Below are 21,662 nucleotides of genomic sequence, written 5' to 3'. Positions count from 1 at the left end.
TCTGTTACTGGCATAGACAAACAGTAGCTTCTTCCATAAGTAAAGGATGGGATAGGAGCAGAACAAGAGGACATCTGACCATAATAGATGCCAGTCCTGCTGCTTTTTACCTGCAGCTTCATTTTTCATTGCCTCCCACTTATTCAAATGTGGATTTCATGCTTTTCCGTGGAGGAAAAACGTGGATGGGACACAGTGATGACCCTGTAGAGGATCTCTAACCAAAGAAGGAGAAATCTCAAAAACAAGAGCAGCTGGAAAAAAGGGGGGGAGCATTTATTATGAGTGCAAGCATGTAAACAAGGACATCTTTCAGAACTGTCATCCATCTACAGACAGTATTTTCACACGGAACATTAAAAGCACTTTTGGTGGATGGTCCTCTAACAGTTTTCTTTTTCAAAGCGGGTGGTGACCGTCAGTCCTATCCTTTAATCTTGCACGGGAGCACCGGGCGAGGCAAGGCTGAGGGGTCCCGGGAGCGCACAGCTGGGACAGTACACAGGGACACTGCTTTCTGGACACATATCAATGTTTCAGGCATCAGCCCTTTTCCCACCCCCGGCAGGGCTCTTGCCTTTTTCCTAGCTGCTCCACTCCCAGCTATCTAATGCACACTAATGCACACAAAACTAATACGTATAATAGTTTACAGTTCACATCAGCACTGTATGGTACAAATTATCCCATATTCCAAATCAGAGCAGATACAAAGCTCACAAGACTCAGTATGATGAACCTCTTCACGCAGTGATAGAACTGATTCCTGTCGTGTTGACCAGCATTTATTTATTTATTTAACTTATGTATTTTCAAATGTATATGTCACTCAGTCGCCTGACAGGACTCTCTAAGTGGCTAGCAATATACAGCAAAGAGTACAAGTTCAGGGGAAGAGATCTGTTGGAGCGGAGTGAGCACTTATAATCCGTTTTTAGATTCAGGTTTTGTAGAATCTGCGAAAGAGGATGGTCTTTGCCCAGTGCGGAAATGAAAGTAGAGATGGCGCCAGGCGGACCTCTTTAAGAAGCCCATTCCAAAGGTTGGGGGCCATCACCGAGAAGGCCCTTCTAAATGGCATCTCGTTTAGGGATGGCTCTCTCAGAAGGACCTCATTCCCAGATCTCAATGGATGGGTAGGAATATATCGGAAAAGGCAGTCCTTCAAGTAACCATTTGGTTGGCTTTGAAGGGGGATCGGGCAAATTCCTAGAGAAGGCTGCCACTGGCTACTGGTTTTGGTGGGTGTATGCTGCCTCCAGGGTCAGGCAGGATGCCTCTGTACACCAGTTGCTGGGGAACATGGGAGAGTCCTGCCACTCTGGTGACTTCCTACTGGGCTTCCCACTGGGGAAGCCGGTTGGCCATGGAGGGAAATGGAATGCTGAACGAGGCGGCTTGGAGCAAAAGGCTGAGAACATTTATTCTGCAGCTGACGGCACAGATCTAAACGAGACATTCTGCCGAATCTTCAAGAGGAAAAACAAAACACAAAACTAAGCATTATTAACACTCGGAAGGCACCACTGGATTTCTAGCAACAGGAATTTTCAACTTTCTGTTGATCAATTTTTTTTAATAAAAAGCGAAAAAACCAGAATATGGGTAGACATCTAAAAATAAGCGTTTCTTTAATTATAAAGGCATGACTTAGTTTTAACAACAAATGCAGAAATCAAAGGCAGAGATAGAAGCCTTTTTGCAGAAGTGCTTGGAAAAGTCATTGTGTTAGTTTGCACACAAGACAATGCACCTGTAAAAGAAAAAAATAAACTGAACAGTGTAGCTACAAGCTGATCGTCTCCATAACTACACTGTTTTCATTCCAGCCCTTCTGTTGCAACAAGGCAGCCGTGGAAAATTCCACTTTTGGTTCTCTGATGAGAAGCTGTTTCGCAAGAGAGAAGAACATTTTTAAAAAAGGCAACCTCTTGCTTTTAGAAGCTTTCTAACTTTCTCCTTTTTTTCTGGGAGATATGGGCACCCCAAACCCATATCCCCAGAGGAAAGGGGACAGGACAGAGAGTAAGAAAGAACAGAGATGTAAAATTTGTTCCAAGGAACAGCAAAAAGGATGCGAGCTTCTGGCCATTCCAAGACTCAGCGTAGACGTGATGCAGAAACGAGCCGCTCCTCTCAGACACCGCCTCGGTCTTCTCAGCAGTCTGGCCCCCAACAGAGGGCCCTCCTTTCCTGCATCAGCAGCGCCTCGGGCCTTAGTGCTTTGCTCCCATGATGCCTTGCAGCAAGTCAATGGGCAGCGGGAAGACGATGGTGGAGTTCTTCTCGGCAGCGATGGTGGTCAGGGTCTGGAGGTAGCGCAGCTGCAGCGCGGCCGGGGACTCCGTGATGACGAGGGAGGCTTCCTTCAGCGCCCTGGAAGCGTTCATTTCGCCCTCGGCTGCAATGACCTGCAAGGTTCCAGAAAGCCGTTCAGAGACTTCCCAGTCACAACGATGCCAGCAAAGCCAGCTTGCATGCAGTGGCAAGGAATCCAAATGCCAGCCCCCAAAGAGGGCCTAGCCCAGGGTCGGCAACCCGCTGCTCCGGAGCCGCACGTGGCTCTTGAATCCCCCTGCCACGGCTCGTCGCTCAAAACACCCACGCACCACCGGCACAGCCACTGATCTGTGCCAAGGGCTAGCTGGTTAAGTCGATCAGCTAGTTAGTTAAATCGCTACATTCCTCTGCTAAACAAGCTTCCTGCAGGCTCTCATGTTACACCAACAAAGAAACAAAGCTGCTGAAAAGATTCTCTTTGTCCCAATGTCATCTCCTTCCTCTGAATGTTAAAAGCTGCACTTAGGACCTGTCACAATTCACAGCACTTGACTGTTTATCTGCTAATCAGTCACTAAACACACCTATATCTGAGATCTGAGATTTACTGAGCTTTCCACCCCCTCCCCCAACCCCGTAGGCCAACCATGGATAAATCGAAGAAAAGTTTCTGAAGAAAACCAAACTGTTTAATGATACATGGGTAGATTCATTTGCTTTTACTGCTGACGAACTTATGGGGTTTGCTGTTTAACGCATGCAGCCCTTTAGCACTGACTTTGACTCTTCAGGAAGCTGTTCTCCTATTCAAAATATATGAAAGGAGTCCTACTAGGTTATAACGTACGATTAAAAATAACTTTTTAGTGACTGAACAAGAGCTGCAGCTAAATCATAATGAAGATATACATAGCATAAAGGTAAAAAACGATATATGCCGTGTTATCTTCATTTTAGATGTCAAAAGGGTTTTGCGGCTCCCGGTGTTTTCTTTTGTGCGGGAAACGGGTCCAAATGGCTCTTTGAGGGTTAAGGGTTGCCAGCCCCTGGGCTAAAGGAATCTGCAGGCTTCTGGATTAAAGTGAGCGTGAAATGAGCCTTGGCAAACTTCTAGAGAAGGCAGCGACACCATAATTTTTCCGATTGCCAAGTGTGCCTGTGAAACTTGGGCTCTGGAAAAGGCACCCAGAGGAAGGGTGGGTGCTTTGGAATTGTGGTGCTGGAGACGAAACATCGCAAACAAAGAAGCCCTTCGAGTGAGCCTCACCCAAAGTCTCACTTGACGCCAGATGGCCAAACAAAGGCTGCCATGCTTTGGCCATGTCATGAGCGCCGACGCCAGTCCTGCTGGGAGTGACCAGTGGAAAAAGAAGGGGCTGCCCCCGCACCCATTGGCTGGACATCTCAAAGACGTGGCGGTCTTGAAGGAAGCCGTGCGAGACAGAGGGGCTTGGAGAGCAGCGATCCATGGGGTGGCCAAGGGTCGGGCTTGCCGAACGGCTGACGACGATGACAGCGAGAGAAGATGTCAGCATCGCTCCCTCTCGGTCCTGATTCGCACATCGCTTGCAGAAAGCATCTGCCGTGGGCCAACAGGCCTTTGATGTGGGAGAGCCGCTGGAGGAAGAGGGGGGAGCGCAGGGGTTCTCCTCTTTCCCTCTCCCCTATGCCTGTGCTGCTGCTGACTGGTGAGTGTTTAAGAGGAAGGGGGATCGGAGACTTTGGAACATACGGTTACCTAGGAAAACTAGGCATTCGTGGCATTTTTAGAAAATGGTGCCACTCCTTTCAAACCGATCCGGCAGGAGCCAGAAAGTGAAGAAGTTGCGTATCTTGAACCCAGACAGCTCTGCGCCCCGGTGGCCAACAGCCCGGAAAGGTTGATCGATCTTGGCTTCCTTCAGCTTCTAGATCGGGACCGGCCCGCTTGTGGCCCTCCCACAATGCTGTTGGACTACAAATCCCAGGGTCCCTTGCTGCGAGCTCTGCTGGCTGGGGCTGTCCCACCACTTCACCAATTGCAGCCCTGCTCTAAGCAACTTCTGGTTTTTTCACCGGCTGCAGGCCAAGCTGCACTGGCAGATCCTTCCTACCTTTGCTCTCGCCTCGCGGGCGGCTTCGGCTTCCGCCGCCATGGCCCTCTGGAGTTGGATGGGCAATTTCACGTCTTTGATCTCCACGCGCTCCACTTTTATTCCCCACTCGTCTGTGGCATCATCCAGCGTGGCCTGTTAAAAAACGTGCAGGAATGTCAAGGCAGATCATGGTATTGTGCAGGAAGTCGCAGAGCTGGCAGAGTAAAACAAGACCTGGCTGAAACAGTAAACGGGGTGCTTAAAGCTGCTTTCATGCTGGCTGTTGCTCACATATTTAAATACCTTTACTTGTCACTTTTAAGCTTTACTGAGTTGTTTGTTGCATTGAACCAATGGAGGTCCCTGTTCAGAATCTGTGAACACACACACCCTTCCTGTTTCGAGCCTTCAGCATCAGGAATTGCCCACTCCCTTTCAAGGCTGCCTTTATACCCCTGAGGACTAGATACTTGCTTTCTTTGAATTAAAAAGAATCAAGATTGTTGAGATCGTGGATCCTGCACTTGTGACCGAATGGAATGTTTCCATGGTTAAAAGAACACAGTCGCAACTAAAACATTCTCTCTACAGAAAGACTGCAAGGCTTAGCTTCTAAGCATGTTTTTGTTTGCAAATGAAACTTTACAGCAAAACACTTCTTGCCCAAGTTACAAGGGATGCTGAGAGGATTTTAAAACCAGAAAAAAACCCCCCACCATGGCATGCTCTGCAGTGCTTTGCTTGCCTTCCGTTTGCACTGGTTTCAATACTGTAAACAGTTAGCCCCATTCTCCAGGACAAATGCTCAGTTTTCAGTTCCTGTACGGCTCTGAACCCGCCAGGAAATCCAGTCCGAATGCGCAGCTCGTACCTGCATGCTGTGCGCAATCTCTTCTCGGTCAGAGAGGATCTGGGAGAGGTTCTTGGTTCCCAGAACGTTCCTCAGGGTGGTCTGAGCCAGGAGCCGAGTGGCCGAGTCGGCATTGGTGATGTTTGCGACCGCAAGGGTGGCGTTTTGAACTCGGTAGTAAACCACGCCGTCCACATTAACTGTCACTGAATCTTTGGTAAGAATCTAGGGTAGAAACAGAAGTGCGAGGAGAACAAAATCAACCCGGATGAATTACAGAAAGAAAGAAGGAAGCCAGCTTTTGCTTACCCACAACTGGCACAGCGCAAGTGGCTGGTCCTGAGCGAGGAATCCGCTTTTGCATTACCACCTAGGCATGCATTAGCAAAGAGAAACTAGCTTTTGCACCTGCAGTGTGCCTGGGGGAGACGTCTGAAGAGTCTAAGCAGAGCCCAAAATCTTTTCTGTTTGAGTAAAGGGATTAATTGTTTATGTGAAGTACACTGTGTTCATGATTTGTGTGTTTATAAGGGTTTTATGCAAGATTTATCCTTAAGTTCAGACTTCATCAGGAATACTGTGTCTAGTTCTGGGCACCAGGATTTAAGAAGGATGCAGAAAAATTAGAAAGCGTCCAGAGGAAGGCAACAAAAATGACCCAGGGCTTGGAAACACTGCCCTGTGAGGAGACTGAGAGAACTGGGCATGTTCAGCCTTGAGAAGAGAAGACTGAGGGGGGACATGGGATCCTTCTAGAAGTACCTCAAAGGCTGTCACAAAGGGGAAGGTCAAGATCTCTTCTCCCCGCTACCAGAATGCCGGACACAAAATAATCAAGTCAAGTTGTGGCAACCCAGATTCAGGCTGGACATCAGGAAAAGCTTCCTCATGGTCAGAGCAACATGACAGTGGGACCAGCTGCCCGGAGAGGTGGGCGGGGGGCTCTCCCACACTGGAGGCATTCAAAGTGAAACTGGGTAGCCACCTGTGGGATGGTGTGACTTGGTGTCCTGCACCAGCAGGGGGTTGGACTGGATGGCCTCCATGGCCCCTTCCAACTCTGCTATTCTATGATTCTATTAAGTTGTTTATTGGTTAAGCCTTCCATCACTTTTGTTTACGGAACCACAAAGTTGGAATTAGGTTGTTAGCATGACGATCGTAGTTAGGCAGCATTTGATTTTGTGGGTTTTCTGTACTTTTCATGCAGCACTTTGGCATAAAATGCAGTATAACCATTACGACACCTGAAAGTTTGCGGGGAAGCCCATCAGCAAGACACACAGCCTGCATCTGTCGCAAACTCAAAGAACAGATTTGCTCTTTCTCCAGAGCAATTTTTTGTTTTCTGCAGAGCTCAACTCTGGAGAAGAGTCGGCAGGTTTAGCAAGAGCATTTCTAAATCCAGCATGCCTGACTGCGTGTCATTCGCAGGTGCAGCTGTGTAACCCCTTTGAGGAATGGGTGACAGCAAGCACCCTGGCAGTACTAATTGCTGGGTGCTTTCCAAGGGCACCCGAACATCCAGGAGGCTACCATCTTTGGAATAGCTCCTCAGCAAGAGGAGTGACTTTTAAGAGCGGTGGGTGCAAAGGTAATTTGCGGAAGCTCACAGAAACAAAGCAGATCTCTTCCCCAGGAACCAAAACTCTGCATTTGACTGTACAAAGGAACCACAGCTGCATCCCCACCTCGTTCCAAGGTGCTCTGGGAGTCCGTCTCTGCACAGTGCACCTGCCTTCCCTCCGGAACATTCTTGTTAGATTTCATTAAGCTGAAAGTTGAATAGTGACTGGCCAAGCCATGCAGGCGGCCCCGTGGCCAGAAAGGGATCCTGGCTCTCTAAGCCCCGTGAATTGGCTTTCTTTGCTCTTTTCTCCGAGTGGGAAGGGAAGGCAAAAGAAAAAGAGCGGGGAGAAGCCCGGATAGTAAGGGATGAATATGAATACCAGTCAGGCAATGAGATGCGAATCTTTGCTTCTTTACCTGAGTGGATTGGGGTTCAGCCAGCTGTGTGGGTCTGGAGGAGGGAGCTGAAGGAAGGGGCAGGTAGCCGAGAGCAGGTGCTCTGCAAGGTTTTCCAGGGAGGCTGTGGGGAGCTGAATGGGGGGCGGGCGGGGGTTTGGTGGGAAGCCTGCTTGGGTGAGAGGCTGTTCTGAGCATGGAGAGGGTGCTACGAGGCTGGAACAAGCAGGAAGGAAAGATGAGCAGGTGGCTGGAAGAAGGGCACAGGCAGGTCTTGGGGTGGGGGAAGGTGGGGCTGGATCTGGGCAGCATGGAGGTCACAGAGGATGCCAAGAAGGAGACGGTGGAAGGGGCAGGAAAGGAGTGGAAGGATCCCCATTTTGTCTCTCCACATGGCAGGGATTGATGACTTTCCTCCAAATCCAGGCGCTGAGAGGAAGACACAAGCAACCAGGCTGGGAAGACCCCCTTGGCTCACCACAGCAAGTGTGAGGCAGGATGGGGCAAAGACTATCACACACACACACACACACACACACACACACACGTCCAGCACACACTTCGGGTGCCTGCAGAAAGAGCTCCTATCCAGACTGCCTAACCTTTTAGGAGGGGAGAAGGCGCTTGACCCCGTCTCCTTCCTGTCCCCAAACACCCTCCCACCCCAATTCCTCCTGGAGGGTTGCTGCTCCCACCCTGCAGAATTAAGCTCCCTTTGGCTGCAATGGGAGGGGTTTTTCTAAGATTAATAACCAGGTGGAGGGCGGATTGGGGGTGCAGAGCACAGGGGGAGAAGGAGGTTAATGCTTCCGACCTCTGCAGCAATCACCCCCGAAAACGGCGAAGCTGAGGGAAGTCTTCTGCTTGGCACCAGTGAATTGTAACTTAGGGGAGCAGATCCAGGGATGTGGGAAACGGACATGGCCAAGCCCTTCCTGGCAAAGATTTCTCACGCCCAGTTTTTAGGATTAGCAGCAGCAGCAACAAACACCCCCCTCAACACACACACACACACACACACACAATATTACGGCTGCTAAAGGAAGAAAGCTTGGGTTAGCCAGAGTGGATTTTTTTGAAACAGCCTCTGCGGTCACTCAAGTTCAAATACTGAAATCGAGTTCCTTGACTCAGAATTTTCTTAAAGGCACAGCATTAACTCAGGCTAACCGAGACATGAAAACATTAAAAAACACAAGAGATCAAGCCGAAGGACGGCAGGTCTGACAAGTCAAACGTCCACCCGCCCCTGGAACATGGGGCTCAGGTCGTGTGGAGCGTGGCCGAGTCTCTGGCGTCCCTCAGGCCCGCCCAGCTGTTTCTGCGTGGCTGGACCTCGCAGGGCAGGATCAGCAGCAGACCGTATGCTGTCTTAGGACAAAACCTGCCTGCCATTTCTTTGAGGAATCTGCAAGGAGTTTCGAAGGAAGTGGGCTGGAGAGCAAGGCAGCCAGAAAGCCAACAGCCTGTGCTGTAGACAAGCAAGGCTTTTCTGAGCCTGCAAGCTCACGATCTAATGGCTTCGCGACACAGGAAGAGAAGGAAACATTTGTAACTGTGGATTAGAAACTAAACCGAGAGAGTGAAAAAAGACCATGTCGGGAAGAAGAAAAAGGCATGTTTTGACTCTGTTCTGAAAAGAACAGCCTCTCGCTACGTAAAAAAGGCTCCGGACATTTCAGAGGGACAGAATTCCATATTATTTTGGGAAACCCTGAGTGAAAGAAAGGCCCCCCCCCCCCCCCCCCCGGTGGACTGCTGCCACTCTTTCTCCAATAGCACGGTGTGCACAGAAGCAGCGTCGCTGGAAAGCAACATGCATGGCTAGACTTCTTTAATCCTATTTAGAATCAAACCCTAATAAAACTCGGTATTATGCAATTACAGCCAACCTCACCGTTGTTTCTATTTCAGGAATACGAATTAGGTAATCACAGCCCATATTCTGCCAGCTCGTTTCCATGGTATACAAACTCCGCCATGCCTTCCCTGCAAGGGACTATCCGGCTAATGCAAGGGCTAGTAAGCCTTGCAGATAACTTACTAGTCCTCACCGTTTTTGGAACGACAGCTCCCAGTACTCACCAGTGTGAATCACCATTGCTCAATATGGCCAGCTCTGACAGGGCTTTCAACCTGGGGAGTCTATTATAAAGTGCCTGATACAAAGCATCCGCAACAGGAGATCGGAACAAGGTCCAACTCTTTTCATGTGGCTCTTCCTGTGTTTTATGATCTGCATATCCAGTGTCCACCAGAGAAGTGGCAGCTGAGGAAACGACCTCTCTTGACGGCAGAAGCTTCTCCCATCAGCTCCAGGCCAGGGTCTTTTTATTTTCCCAGGCCTTCTGAAGATTTCAGTGCAGTTGTAGGAAGATATTTCAGCATTTTGGCAATCTTGCCTGAAGATGCAACATGTTTAAAAATCCGTTTTTCTACTGTTGTCATTTTGGAAGCTTCTTCGGGTTTGAAAGCCCCTCGAAAGTGCAAAAGCTGCACGACGCCGATTAGCACTATCGTTAATAGTCATTGTATTTCTACACCACGTAATCACCAACGCTACCGGCAAAATCAGCCATGGGGTTGTGTAGAAACCATTGCCTTCCACTTTCTTGAGCAGCCCTGGAATGGTGGTTTCTATTTTCAGGGATTTTCTTTAAAATTACATGCTACTTTTTTGCTTATGGAAGCATTAGCTTGTTTTCCCAGTTGTTCTTCGTGCCTTTTTCCTGTTGGATCTATAGGGTTATATGCCTTGCGAGAGCTATTATTCTAACCTTTATACAGCATACTTGAAAAGAAACACCAGCTCATCCAGGGAGCCCCCAGGGATCCATGAAGCAGCCAGTTCTGTGCCAGACGCCAACAACATGGAACGAAGGATGCTAGGTGAGTCTTTGTAGGAAGAGAGCTCTGTTGGTGAAGGGTCACTTTAGGAAATGCTCTGCTTCTACCTTGCAACCATGCATTGTGCTTGAGTTCGCAGGGGAGCGCAGAGTGAGACCACAGGTATTTCTCAAGCAAAGCCGCTCTAAAGGTAGACAAGTCCCCAGGCGATTTAGGGGCTTCAAGGGCAAGAAGCACATCTTCAGTTTTCCGCAGGCTCAAGCAGGAAAATATTCCAAGCAGGTTGTGCCTCTGGGAGGGAACTCTTTGTAGATGATCACCCACAGGACAGTAACATACTACGATTTCACTCCAGGATTTTCCAGTGGCTTGCAGCTATCTTGCGAAAAGATGCAGCTTTGGACCGAGGCAGAAGATGGGAAACAAAAATCCTCCTACAACCCCATGGATAGTTTCTCAAAGGGAAATGCACAGTTGCTTACAAAAAAGCCCAACCCACAGGGCCGTCTGACCTGGGAAAAAACTCTGAAGTGCCAGGTGGAAAGGTGGGGGACGGAGGCAACCAGGAAGCAGGAAATTTGCATCAACAAATACACAATGCTTCGTAATCAGGCTTCTAATAATGGACCCATTATCCTCGGCCCAGTTCTGCAACAATGCCCAGGCAGTCGACTAGCAAACATGGAGTTACACGACCTACGGCAAAGCGCAGCAAGGGAAACTGTGCCGCAGAGCAGAGGTGCCCAGGGCTGTCTTTCTGCCCTGCTTTCCCTGCGCCCTGAGAAAGGAGAGGTGCAAAAGAGCAGCAAAGCCAAGCATCGCGGCGCCTTGTGAAGGACGAGCCCTGACAAAGCTGGGAGGTGGACTTTTCCAGCAGAGGCATCTGGGCTTGATGGCGTCCAGCTGAACTTCTAGTGGAATGCGGCACGCGAGTAGACCCACCCCTGGAGAGCCCTCTCTGCAGTGACGGCAAGCAGAGAAGTGACTCGGGGGACAAGGGACCCCTGTCGCCACGGGGTCGCGCTCTCCCCTCGCTTCATGCTCACTTGCTCAGGCATCTAACCACCAGCCGGTACGGCAGGCCGCTCTCCCTGTGTCCATCATCCCCATCTCACAGAGGAGGGACTGAGCCACGGCAGGTGCCCGAGACCTTCCCACGAGCTGATGCCAGAGGCAAGACTGGCACCGGTCCGTAGCTCAGTCCTTTGTGGCAAGGCCGCAGCAGCTGCAGCATCCCGGGATGTGAGGCCATGAAAGGGGGCAGCCGATGCTGGCCGAGTGTATTTATATCCAGCAGGCGAAAGGCAGGGAAGGGGGCCAGGGGAGGGGAGCTCTTACTTCTTGCGGCGGGATGTCGAACGAGATGGTCCTCATGTCCACTTTGATAATGGTATCTGTGCAGGGCAGGACGAAAAAGAGGCCTGCAGAAAACGGAAGGGCAAGAGTCAAATTCAGCCGCTTTCAAGAGAGGGGTGTTGGTGTGCTGAGCATTTATTTTGTGGGTTATGTTTGGATCCTCATTTCTTCCTGCAAGGAGCCCAGTGCAGTCTGCATAATCCTCCTCTTCTCCATTTTACCTTCACAACAACCCCACGAGGTAGCTTAGGCTGAGATGCCACCCCAGTGAGTTTCGTGGCCAATTGAGGACTAGAACCTTGTTCTTATTTACCTCTGTTGATTGAATATTATATTGAACACCTGCCTTTTTGCCTCTCTTGGGGACCCCCCGGGGACCTGCATGGCACCCCAACTCTCCATGCGACTCTAGGTTAGGCTGAAAAGCTGTGACGGCCCCGAGGTGACCCAGCGAGCTTTGGGGTGACGACTAGAACCTGGATCTGCCGGGTCCCAGCCTGACACTCTTAACGTCTCCAGTCTTGTTGCCAACGCAGTGGGGGAGAGGGGTAAAGAGATGGGGTTCCAGGGAGGAAGGACAGGTGGGGAGAGCGCCACGTGTCTGGCTCTGCATTGGCTGGGGAGAGGTGGCGAAGTTTATCTTTATCCCGCCCATTCCCAGAGGGTGGTCTCTTGGCAGTGTGCCCTCTTTTCAGGCAGCCGTAGCAGTGCCTTTAGCCGAGCAGGTGACAAACTCTCCCCCCTGAGCTGTGGAATCAGCTGGTTTGACCCTCCAGGCCGCTGTGCAAGGTACCCAGGAAGGCCAGGCCAGGCCTTTTGCGGTTCATCGGCAGCTGATGGAGTCCACCCGACACTTTTGCAGAGACGGGACTCTGAAAATGGTGTCCCATCCGAGCAAGCCTATTTAGGCAGTCCGGCAGGTGGAACGTGCTTCCTAGAGGTGTGCACCTGGCACGGGGTTGATACTCTTTTCGGTCAACACCTTTCTATTTAACTGTTGTTTTAAAAACTAATATTTTGATGTTCAACAGTCGCTTTTTATTTAATTTATATTTCCTGGTTATCTGTATTTATTATGTTGATATGGTGGTTTTATTGCATTTTTGTTTTAATGATTGTAAGCCATCCTGAGATGCTGTGCATAAGGGACAGCATATCAAAGTTTTAAATAAATAAGTAAAATCCCAAGCTTGCTCAGAGAGAACACGGCCCCAGTTGGACGATGCTCTGATAGAACACGGTCCAAGCTGGACTTCACTCAGCACGGTTACCCGTGGCAGGTTGCTGCTGCCTTCTGCGGGTTGCCATGCCGGGCCATCCCAGACTGATTTCCCTAACGGTCACTGCATTTTCTTGCATCCCTAGAGGCTCAGGACAAAGTGTAAAATTGGCTCCCTGAGGGGGATTAAAGTGGGAGAGAGAAAAGCTTAGAACGTTGGTGGGAGGCTTGTGCCCATCCCTCATAAACACCCCCTCGCACCCCCTTCCGGGAGCAGGCGATAGGAGCCGGAAAGGATGGCTTTGGAGCCTGTTCAAGCTGGGTCAAGGATGCTTCCCCTCAGAGGACTGACATCCATGTGGACCAGTGCATTTACCTTTGCTCACACATTCCTGTGTGCACAGTGTGGGTTTTTCATTTCTAGTCTGGCACTGGCAGCTACGCCAAGGCGGTGCCTGCCCATGCAGGGATTGCAAACGCCGACAAGAGGGGAATTTGGCGGAGAGGCCAAGCACCCGGGATCGGCTGACTGTTTGCACTCACCATGGGTCTGTTTGCACGACAGCCAAGCCCCCTTGGTTTCACAGTAAATGCAAACATGCCCGAGATTTCAACAGCATAACTCTGCACAAACATTCTGCAAAATAAGGGACCAGGGCGCAGAAGCACTCACCGGGCCCCTTCGCACCTCCTTTGAGGATGCGCCCCAGCCGGAAGATGATGGCTCGCTCGTATTCCTTGACGATCTGTAACGGAAAAGAAAATTGCCGGTCCTTTTTCCAGCCGTGCACCCCTCCCCCGTCCTGCACACCCCCTCCTGGTTTGTGCTAATTGTGCAGCATCCGTTCCTAGCACATGCAGGAAGCGACACCAAGGTGGGTGGAGGCGAGAAGAAGGGGAACTGGATGTGAACAAGGCACTAATTTCAGAGCACGGGATGGCACAGCAATGCAGAAGGTCACGCATTTCGCCATTCCCGGTCCCTTTTCATGGAATAGCAGTAAAAGATGATTTCGCTTATCTATTTCTTGCAGCTCACGCTGAGGGCTCAAGTCGTCTCCAGTTCAATCCTGAACTCTGGAGCTTAAAAAAAGCGGTGGTGGGAAGGAAGGGGGCTTTTCTGCTGAGCTGCCAGTTAGAGCAGGCACACCAGCTTAGATGGACAAATAGACCAACCCCCTCTTCTATCTGCTCAACTGGCAGGCGCTCCTCCGTGAGCCATGGCCCAACACAGCACCCTGGAAAAATATGCCCACACATCCGACTGCCAGCAAACGGTTTCTTAGCTGCGGGGGACAGGCAGAGCTGGCGAGGGGGGTCCCGCCGCTCTTGCCCCTTCTGCGCTGGGCACCAGCCAGCGGCTTCCCGCCTCGGGCAGCCTGATCGCCTTCCACGCTGGGCGCAGAGAAGGCCAAGCCGTTCCACCTCTCCTCTGCAGTTTCTTAAGCCAGCAACAAGCCAGGAGCCTTGCTTTGGACAGTCCGGGGGAATGGGGGGCAGCGTGCCGCTCGGTGGGCAGGCAAAGGGGCTGGGCTAGCCCCAGTGTCTAGAGACACCCTCCAGCTGGGGTGGGGGGACACAGCTTGTCACCCCTCTCCACCCGCCGCCCCCCTGCATCGGCACCTGAGCAAGGGTGCCTGGCCAAAGAAAGCTCCCACACCGAGACCTGACATGGGATTTTATGGGCTGAACCTCTTCCAGGTAAGGGTTTTGTTTACCTTTATGCACAGCCAGACGGATAAGGGGAAAGTCACAGTGACTAAGAGGAATGAAAATATGACCAGGATCCAGCCGCACAGGCCAAGGCCAGTGAAAGATCCCTCTGGAAACAGAGAAAACAAGGGAGCAAAATGCCCCGGATTATTACCTGTGTATGTTTCACATCAGAAACGGCAGCCCTCTTACCTAATTCAGCAGGCCGTTTGGTCTCTGACAGCGTTGGGAAACGTATGTGTATCTTGGCTCCCCAAACGGAAAAGGGTTCAACTGTTACCCAACCTAGTGTCCCTCCAGGTGCCTCACACTACAGTTCCCATCATCCCAGATGGCTGGGGTTGATAATACTTGTAGTCCAATATTTTTGCAAGGGGCTAATGCAAGAACGCACAGACAACCTTAAGGCTTGCAGAAGGAAGGTTACAAGGATCTGCTTATTACTATACTCTCCTCCCACAAGGAAGAAAAGCGTCTTCCAGTGGCCAAGAGCACAATGAGTTCATTTTCAAGAATGTACACAGACCTCTTAAGGAAATCTCAGGGGCTTGGCATATCTGTTTTCCAGAAGATGCATTCTGCCTGGAATTGCACACAAAAATAATTTTATCTGTGCTCCCGGGAATCCAAAGGAGTTGGGGCAAATGGCATCTGGATGGAAATGACCGGAGCTGTTCAGCTGCTTCTTCCTCCCAACTCTGGATTCATTTCTCTCTCTCTAAGGCTAACGACCACTTCCACGTCTTGTGGGAACAAATTCTGTGGCGCAACACTTTTCTTCTCTGTTTGTCTTGAATATGTGGCAGCTAAGCTCTTGACCCACAGATATGCCGAGAGGGTGAGCGGATTGTCTTTGAAATGCAGTGGCTTCTCTGACTGAGAAAGGGAGGGCAAAATATCAACCATACCAGAAAGCTTATAAAAATTACGGAGAGCTCCATGTGGCTATTTTGGGTTCTGTACAATATGTCAGGACTGCAACTGTTTGAAGGTTGCCAAACAGTTTCAATTTAAACTGCTGAAATTGGCATCCCGAGAAACTCCATTGATTCCCTTCCTTTCCTGCCTGGCACACAGATTAAATGAGCATGAACAATACTCCATCAGGTGCTGTTTTTTTAATCTACCTACCTTTTTCCCCCCTGAAGGTTTTTGGACTTCTGCAGACCTTGGTGTTCCCAAATCCGCTGATCTCCCCCTCTTGTGTTCGGTGAGTTGCAATGTTTTAACCACATACAGATGAGTGTTTGTAGAATCGGGTTAGCTTTTGACATAAGTGGTAATAACAGTGACCAAGGGCACAGCTTTAGACATCACACAGGGCCACAAGTCCTCGCATGCCCCAGCCAGGGGTCCTGCCTGCATTTCTGAGCGCTTATCCGTGGTTTGTTTTCCTTAACCATGGTTAACAACCGTATTTGTGCACTTGAACACCTGCATTTTATGAGGCTTGTGTGGATGATAGCTTCACTTTGATCATTGCAAGCTGCACAGATAATCACAGGTTTGGGGATTATTTTTAAAATTATGCTTAGAGACGCATCATCAAGTGTTATCTCCATTTGTTATTTATACAGAATGTCTAATAACTGCAAGACACTGTACAAAAATATTTAAAACACTCTGTTCCCAAGTGTTCATCCTAGAGAGATCGGTATCACTAGTTTCAGAGCCAGGAGTTTTCTAAGGTTGGAAGGAAGGGCAAACTATCAACCGTGCCATGGCTTTTGTTCCCAGAGCAGTGGGGAAACACAGGAGGAAACGTTACTACAGATTAAGATGACAAAACTGAGCTGGAATTTAATTCAAGCTTGTTGCGGGTTATTTATTACACCCCAAGAAACATGAGGAAATGCCTCAAATAGATTGCTTTTTTGGCTGTCCTGTTTCTCATTTGCAGGGGTTACAGAATTGGCAAACAATTTGCTAGAAGCAAAAAGCTGCTATTTACAAAGAGAAGGTCTCTTTAGTCAGACAGAATGGATCTGCTTGGGGAATATTTACTGTGCAGGGCCCAGATCCATGGAGAAATCACTAACTTCCAAGGAGCGGGGGCATAGCCGCATACTAATGAGTTCTGGTAAAATGGATATTTTGGCTGTACAGAGTGTGAAAGGATAAGAACGGAGACATTTTCAGCCCAGTACAAATTGGTGAGGGTTCTTGTTGTAGGGATAAAATTGGGAGCAGGAGGATATAAATCTAATAATTTAATTAATAATCGACTTTAAACTGACAGTTCCCGTACTGATTTTAACAGGACTAGAAACTTCCTTCCCAAGCTAGAAACTAGAAACTTCCTTCCTTCCCATACCAGGCATGAAGTGTGGCAATTCTAGCCCTTGTAAATTAACACATTGCACATAACACACAAGTTACAATGAGGCAGAAAATGTTTAGCATTAGAGGGAAAACAAACTATAAGATTATCCAAGCACTTGTAAAAACACATCTGTTTCAAGCCCCTGTGTTCAGGAAGAATTGTTTAAAACTGTACTGGATTTAAATAGGGTGATAATTAAAAAAAAATGCTGAATCTTTTCAGAGCTGAAAGCTTGGCCCTTTTAACACTGCTAAAAATGAAATGTCAAAAGAGTTGAAGGGGATTATGGTAATTTATATATAGTATTGCCCACTGTAAATTGTCCGTAAACAAAGTTCAGGTTTGGATTGAAGTAGTATCACTACTCAGGCCAGATTAAATACCTTAGGCAGAAACCCCATTTCGGCTGGCAAGGAAGGAAGGAAAACTCCCACCCATAAGACGAACTACTATCACATCACGGAGAGCGCTGCCGCCCAGCTTTCTCCCCAGCACGACTCCTTCTTTATAAAACGGTGCCTCCTTCACAACCTAAGTGGCAAGGTCCAGGAAACCCCTAAATTTCCGCCGGGTGCTTTTCCTTTGGCCCCGAGCCATATAAAGTGGCTTCCAGGATGGCTGCAAGAGCAGGAGACATTCCCGGGTTCTGGTTTGCTGTCAAACAGAGACAAATACCTGAGATGCTTGCAGCCAGAACAGCTCCCAGCACTGCGATGACAAGGCATCGTCTTTCCCTCCTGCATGGATTTTACTGCGGTCAGGGAAACGCAGCGGAACTTGCTTCTTCCTCTGCCTTGACCTCATCGCTAAGAGCTGTGGTTCCACCAGCCAACTCGCAACTGGTTGAAGTCCTACATCTTGGAAGGGCTCCATGGCATCGTGCCCAAAACCCAGGTGCCCGGCCTCGGCAGAGGCCCAGTGCAAGAGGAGAGCAGTAATCATTCACAGGGTGAATTATTTTCATCCTTTGATTTGCCTTCTCTGCACCGCAAGGCACCCACTGAAGGCCGGGGTTGTTCCAGGCTAACGGGACATAGAGCGACTGCTGGGCCACCTGTGTGGCACCTGAGGTGGATCCGGTGGGTGTACCTGGGACACCAAAGTTGGTCAGAGTTTTTGAGGGCTACCATACTGTAGAGGTGCACAGACATGGACCCCCAAGCAACCCCTAAGCTCTGCCTGTACTAAAAGCGCATCTACTTTCTGCATCCAACCAGCCCATCACAAACGGCTAAGCAGAACCAGAAACAAAAATAAATCTTCACAAACCATTTTAGTGGAATGACATTTCTAGGTCACAGTAAGACTCACAGGCAAAATACCACAAATGGTCTTTCCCTGCATACCCGGCAAATTTAGCTCCGAAAAACTCCATGTAACTCACTGTTTGGGGTTTCTTATTACCGTTTTCAATGTGTTGTTTGATAGCATAAGCAAAATAGAATAACTATATAATTGTGGCTGAGAGTGAGGAGAAGGAGAGCGGTCGTGTTTTGCTGTTGGAGGTGAATTCAGTTTCCGAAGTCAGAAAACTGTTGCGGTGTTGTTAAGGGCTGGCAGACTGCACTAAAACTAAGGTGGGGAAGTGGAAAGGTGGGGGGGGGCAGAGCTCTGGCACACCTGGCAGTTGTGCACAAAAGGGAATCCTACCTGGAGTACCTGCATGCACCTAAGCCAGGGCAAGACGCGTTAAGAACGGATCACATGCCTCCCACGCACTCACTCCGAAGCAGCTGGATGGAAAAACCTAGCCGTGAGCAACCGTTAACCTTTGCAACTGCTCCTTGCATGGTGCTTTTACCTTTTCTGCGGGGGGAGCAAAGGTCCTGCCCGCCTTCCTCCCCAGCAGACTGTGGATTAGCTTGAGGCAAGGCAGCACACCCTCCCAGCATACCGGATCCGCTTCCCTTGCAAACAGACTTCCAGCTAGCGGACTGATCCAGCCCCAAGAGTCTGAGGGGCCATGTGAAAGTCTGAGATGAGTACACAGATGTAGGTTCTCCCTGCATCCATGTTTTCCTACAGTCCTTCCGCATAGCCCACCCCGGCAAACATAACGGAGCCCAAACTTGTGCAGTGTATCTTGAAGGCATCCAGGGATAAGCAGGAGGTAGAAGAAAGAGAGGGAGCCATGTTGGTCCAAAAGAAGAGGGGAAAAAGGGGAGCTTTTATAAGGACCAGCAAAAACTTGCAAAATTTATTTATTCATATATTCATACATGTATTTATAGGCCGCCTATAACTCCCGAGGCCTTTGTGGGTGGCTTACAATACATATTAACAAAATAAAACACACTAAAATATGATGAATTAAAACATCTATGGAAGCAATATAAAATGGGCCACAGCATTCAGGCTAAGTGTTAAAAAAAATCCTAAACAGGGTATGTCTTCACCAGGCGCTAAAAGGAAAATAAAAAAGGCGCCAGGTGAATTTCCCTAGGGAGGGAGTTCCAAAGATGGGGAGGCGCAGCGGAAAAGGCCCTTCGCCTGGTCGCCACCCCTCTCATCTCCCTGAGGGTGACTCTCATAGAAGGGCCTCGGGAGCTGATCTAAGGGGGTGGGTAGGTATATATGGGTAAAACTGTGGGTAAGCTTGTAGATCTCCAGTGGGGTCTCATTTCTTCCTCCATTTAGAGCCATGCAATGAATTACCTGCATTTATTTATGCAAACCGTATGTGCTAAGCACAGTACAAGTGTTCACAACCCCCCTCCCGCTCCCCAGTGCTCAGTCATATGACCAGGTTCAGCGCCAGGAGTTTTTTTAATGCTGGGAGGGCACCTGATCAACCGTGCCGCCGGAGCCGTGGTGAGATGCCCGTCGGCATCTGTTGCTGCAACTGAAGCTGGCAAAGCCCAGCAGGATTTTCATCCCGCCAAGTGTGTTGCACCTTATGAACTGCGTGCTGAGCAACACGTGGAAATGCGCCAGATCGATCTTATTTTTCACCACTGTATTTCTGGACAGCGCTGGTTGCGGTAACGGGAAGCAGCTTTTACAGGAAGGAAGAAGCTGTTGCTTTGCATAGAGGGTTCTCTGTAATCACAGAGCAGACATGGATAAGCGCCAAGAACGAAAAGGGCACCCCTTTCGCGTGATCCTTTTTGTCCCTTTCTGCCTTTCCTGCAAATCGGAGGGTTGTCATAATCTCACGCGCCTGAGCAAATCTGTCAGCCCTTGCTGTTTCGGTGACTCATGGCAATCAACGTGAGTGAAGCACTCTTACTTTTCCTGGTAGGGTTTTCTCCTTTCCAAAAGCTGCACCGCTGTGCGAACTTTGCAAAAGGAAAATGCCTTTTGAAGCCCATCCCTTGACAATTTGCTGTTCTGTCTGGGGCTAAAGGGTTGCAATCCCATCCATGTCCAGCGCTCTGCAGGGATCACTGCGTGCAAATACATTTTCTGAACTGAAATTCGGTTCTCTGCAAAACACACATTGCCCTCGATCCCTTCTGTAGTTCCTTATTTGCTCAAAGCATTGCCGTGGCGCTGGAGAAGCTGGTTAGTAACATTTTAAACCTTTAATCTGACAGCCACATAACGGCCTCGATGGTTGCTAACAGCAGCGATGTTTAGCAGAGTCAACAAATTACCCCCTCGAGGCTCCTCTGCCCGCACCCCCATCCCTCTTGGTAGTCGCTCGAAGGGTTTCCTTTTCGATGGGACTTAATTTCAAAAGCTGTAGTGTTCAATGTAGTGTCACAGCAAAAGCATGCCGCCGATGGGGAATAAGCACTGCCTCTGAAACAGATCCCCAACAAGTTCTGCTCACATTCTGAGCATTCTTGATCTTAAGTTTCTAGTCCGTAAGGTGGCATGGAAATTGATTCCTCGCACAAAAGACCAAGCATGGAACAAGGGGAAGAGAATGGAAGCCCCAGCCCTGCCTTTTCGCTTCTCCACATGCCTTTCTGAGGACACAACCGTGCCTCAGCCCAGCCGAGCGAGGGCCACGAGCCCTTCCCTGGCTGCTTCTCTCCCCTTGCAAAGGCACAGGAACGCTTTGCACACGCTCAGAAGCGCTCTCGTTGCCCCCGGCACCTCACCCCAGACGGCAGAAGCAGCCTTCGCTTAAGGGAGCCTTCCAAAAACCCCACGGGCGTCTCCCGAGCAAGACGGGTCCGCGCCCGGAAGAAAAGCCTCCGCGAAGCGCAGGCAGGTGCCGGGGCGCGGACTCTCTCCTGCCAGACAGGCTGAGCCCGCCTTCAGCCTTTCCCGCGGAAGCGAAAGCCCCGGCACTCTGCGCTCGCTCAGGGGCACGCTCGTGCGCGGGGGCAGGGGAGGGGGGAGGGCCCGCCGCGCCGCGCCGCCCACCTCCGATCTTGGAGCCGTCGCGCTTGGGGCGGACGCCCTTCTCCGCGTCCTCCATGACGCCCACCGAGGCGGCCAGCTTGCTGCAGCGCCGCGCTCCGCTCGCCTGCCCGGGAGCGCACTGGGCGCGCGCGGCAGGGCCTCCCTGGGGCGCCGCCCGGCCCGCCTACTCGAGAGCAAGCGACGCCCTCCGCGCGGGCGTGGCGTGGCGTGGCGTGGCGAGGCGAGGCGAGGAGGCGAGGCGAGCCGGGGACCCGCCGAGCCCGGGGCGGGGCGCCTGGGCGCACGGGCCCGTGGGCCCCGTCCCAACCTGCGCGCGTTAACCCCTGGACACTGGGAAAACTTCCAGAACCGACAGTCGGGGCCGCAGGGGCCCCTCCTTGCGGGTGAGACGGCCCTGGCCCCGGGTCGCCCGCGGGCGCGCCTCCTCTCCCGCACTTGAGCTCGCCGGGACTTGCATCCGAGGAGGCGCGCCTGGCAGCGGAGGAGGCCCCCCGGCAGCCAAGCCGCAGCGCCGCAGGGGTGGGAAGTCAGCCCCGCTCCCCATACTCAAGTTCCAGCAGTGGACCCAAAGCCGAACACGCGGGGGCGGGGGGGGGGAGAAGCCGCATATAGTTGCTGCCTAAAGACATCCATGCCCCCTTCAGTGGGCAGTCCACGCATGGAAATGCTCTCCAGCCACGGAAGCGCGGGAAGATGGCCGGGCGGGGGCTCCCGCTG

At 50.6% G+C, this 21,662-nt stretch overlaps 2 protein-coding genes across 2 annotated transcripts in view; one reads left to right on the top strand and one right to left on the bottom strand.

The window, feature by feature from the left end:
- Positions 1-255: 255 nt before the first annotated feature.
- On the bottom strand, positions 256-21,057 carry LOC123028276 (stomatin). Its single transcript, XM_044439947.1, has 7 exons — positions 20,946-21,057; positions 14,311-14,414; positions 13,266-13,338; positions 11,356-11,438; positions 5,227-5,430; positions 4,374-4,508; positions 256-2,411 (listed from the first exon to the last, which is right to left on the bottom strand). The coding sequence occupies exons 1-7, from the start codon at positions 20,998-21,000 to the stop codon at positions 2,217-2,219; spliced, it is 849 nt and encodes a 282-aa protein (XP_044295882.1). The 5' UTR covers positions 21,001-21,057; the 3' UTR covers positions 256-2,216.
- Positions 15,483-21,662, top strand: part of GARNL3 (GTPase activating Rap/RanGAP domain like 3) — a 108,104-nt gene continuing 101,924 nt past the window's right edge. Inside the window, exon 1 of the mRNA XM_044439946.1 lies at positions 15,483-15,515. The gene's annotated coding sequence lies outside the window, so the exon portion shown is untranslated. The remainder of the gene's footprint in view (positions 15,516-21,662) is intronic.

This window comes from Varanus komodoensis, unplaced genomic scaffold, assembly GCF_004798865.1.
Source record: "Varanus komodoensis strain SLA01 unplaced genomic scaffold, ASM479886v1 scaffold36, whole genome shotgun sequence".
NCBI classification, from domain to species: domain Eukaryota; kingdom Metazoa; phylum Chordata; class Lepidosauria; order Squamata; family Varanidae; genus Varanus; species Varanus komodoensis.
Note: the sequence above shows the minus strand (reverse complement) of the source record. Positions and strands in the feature narration are given on the sequence as shown.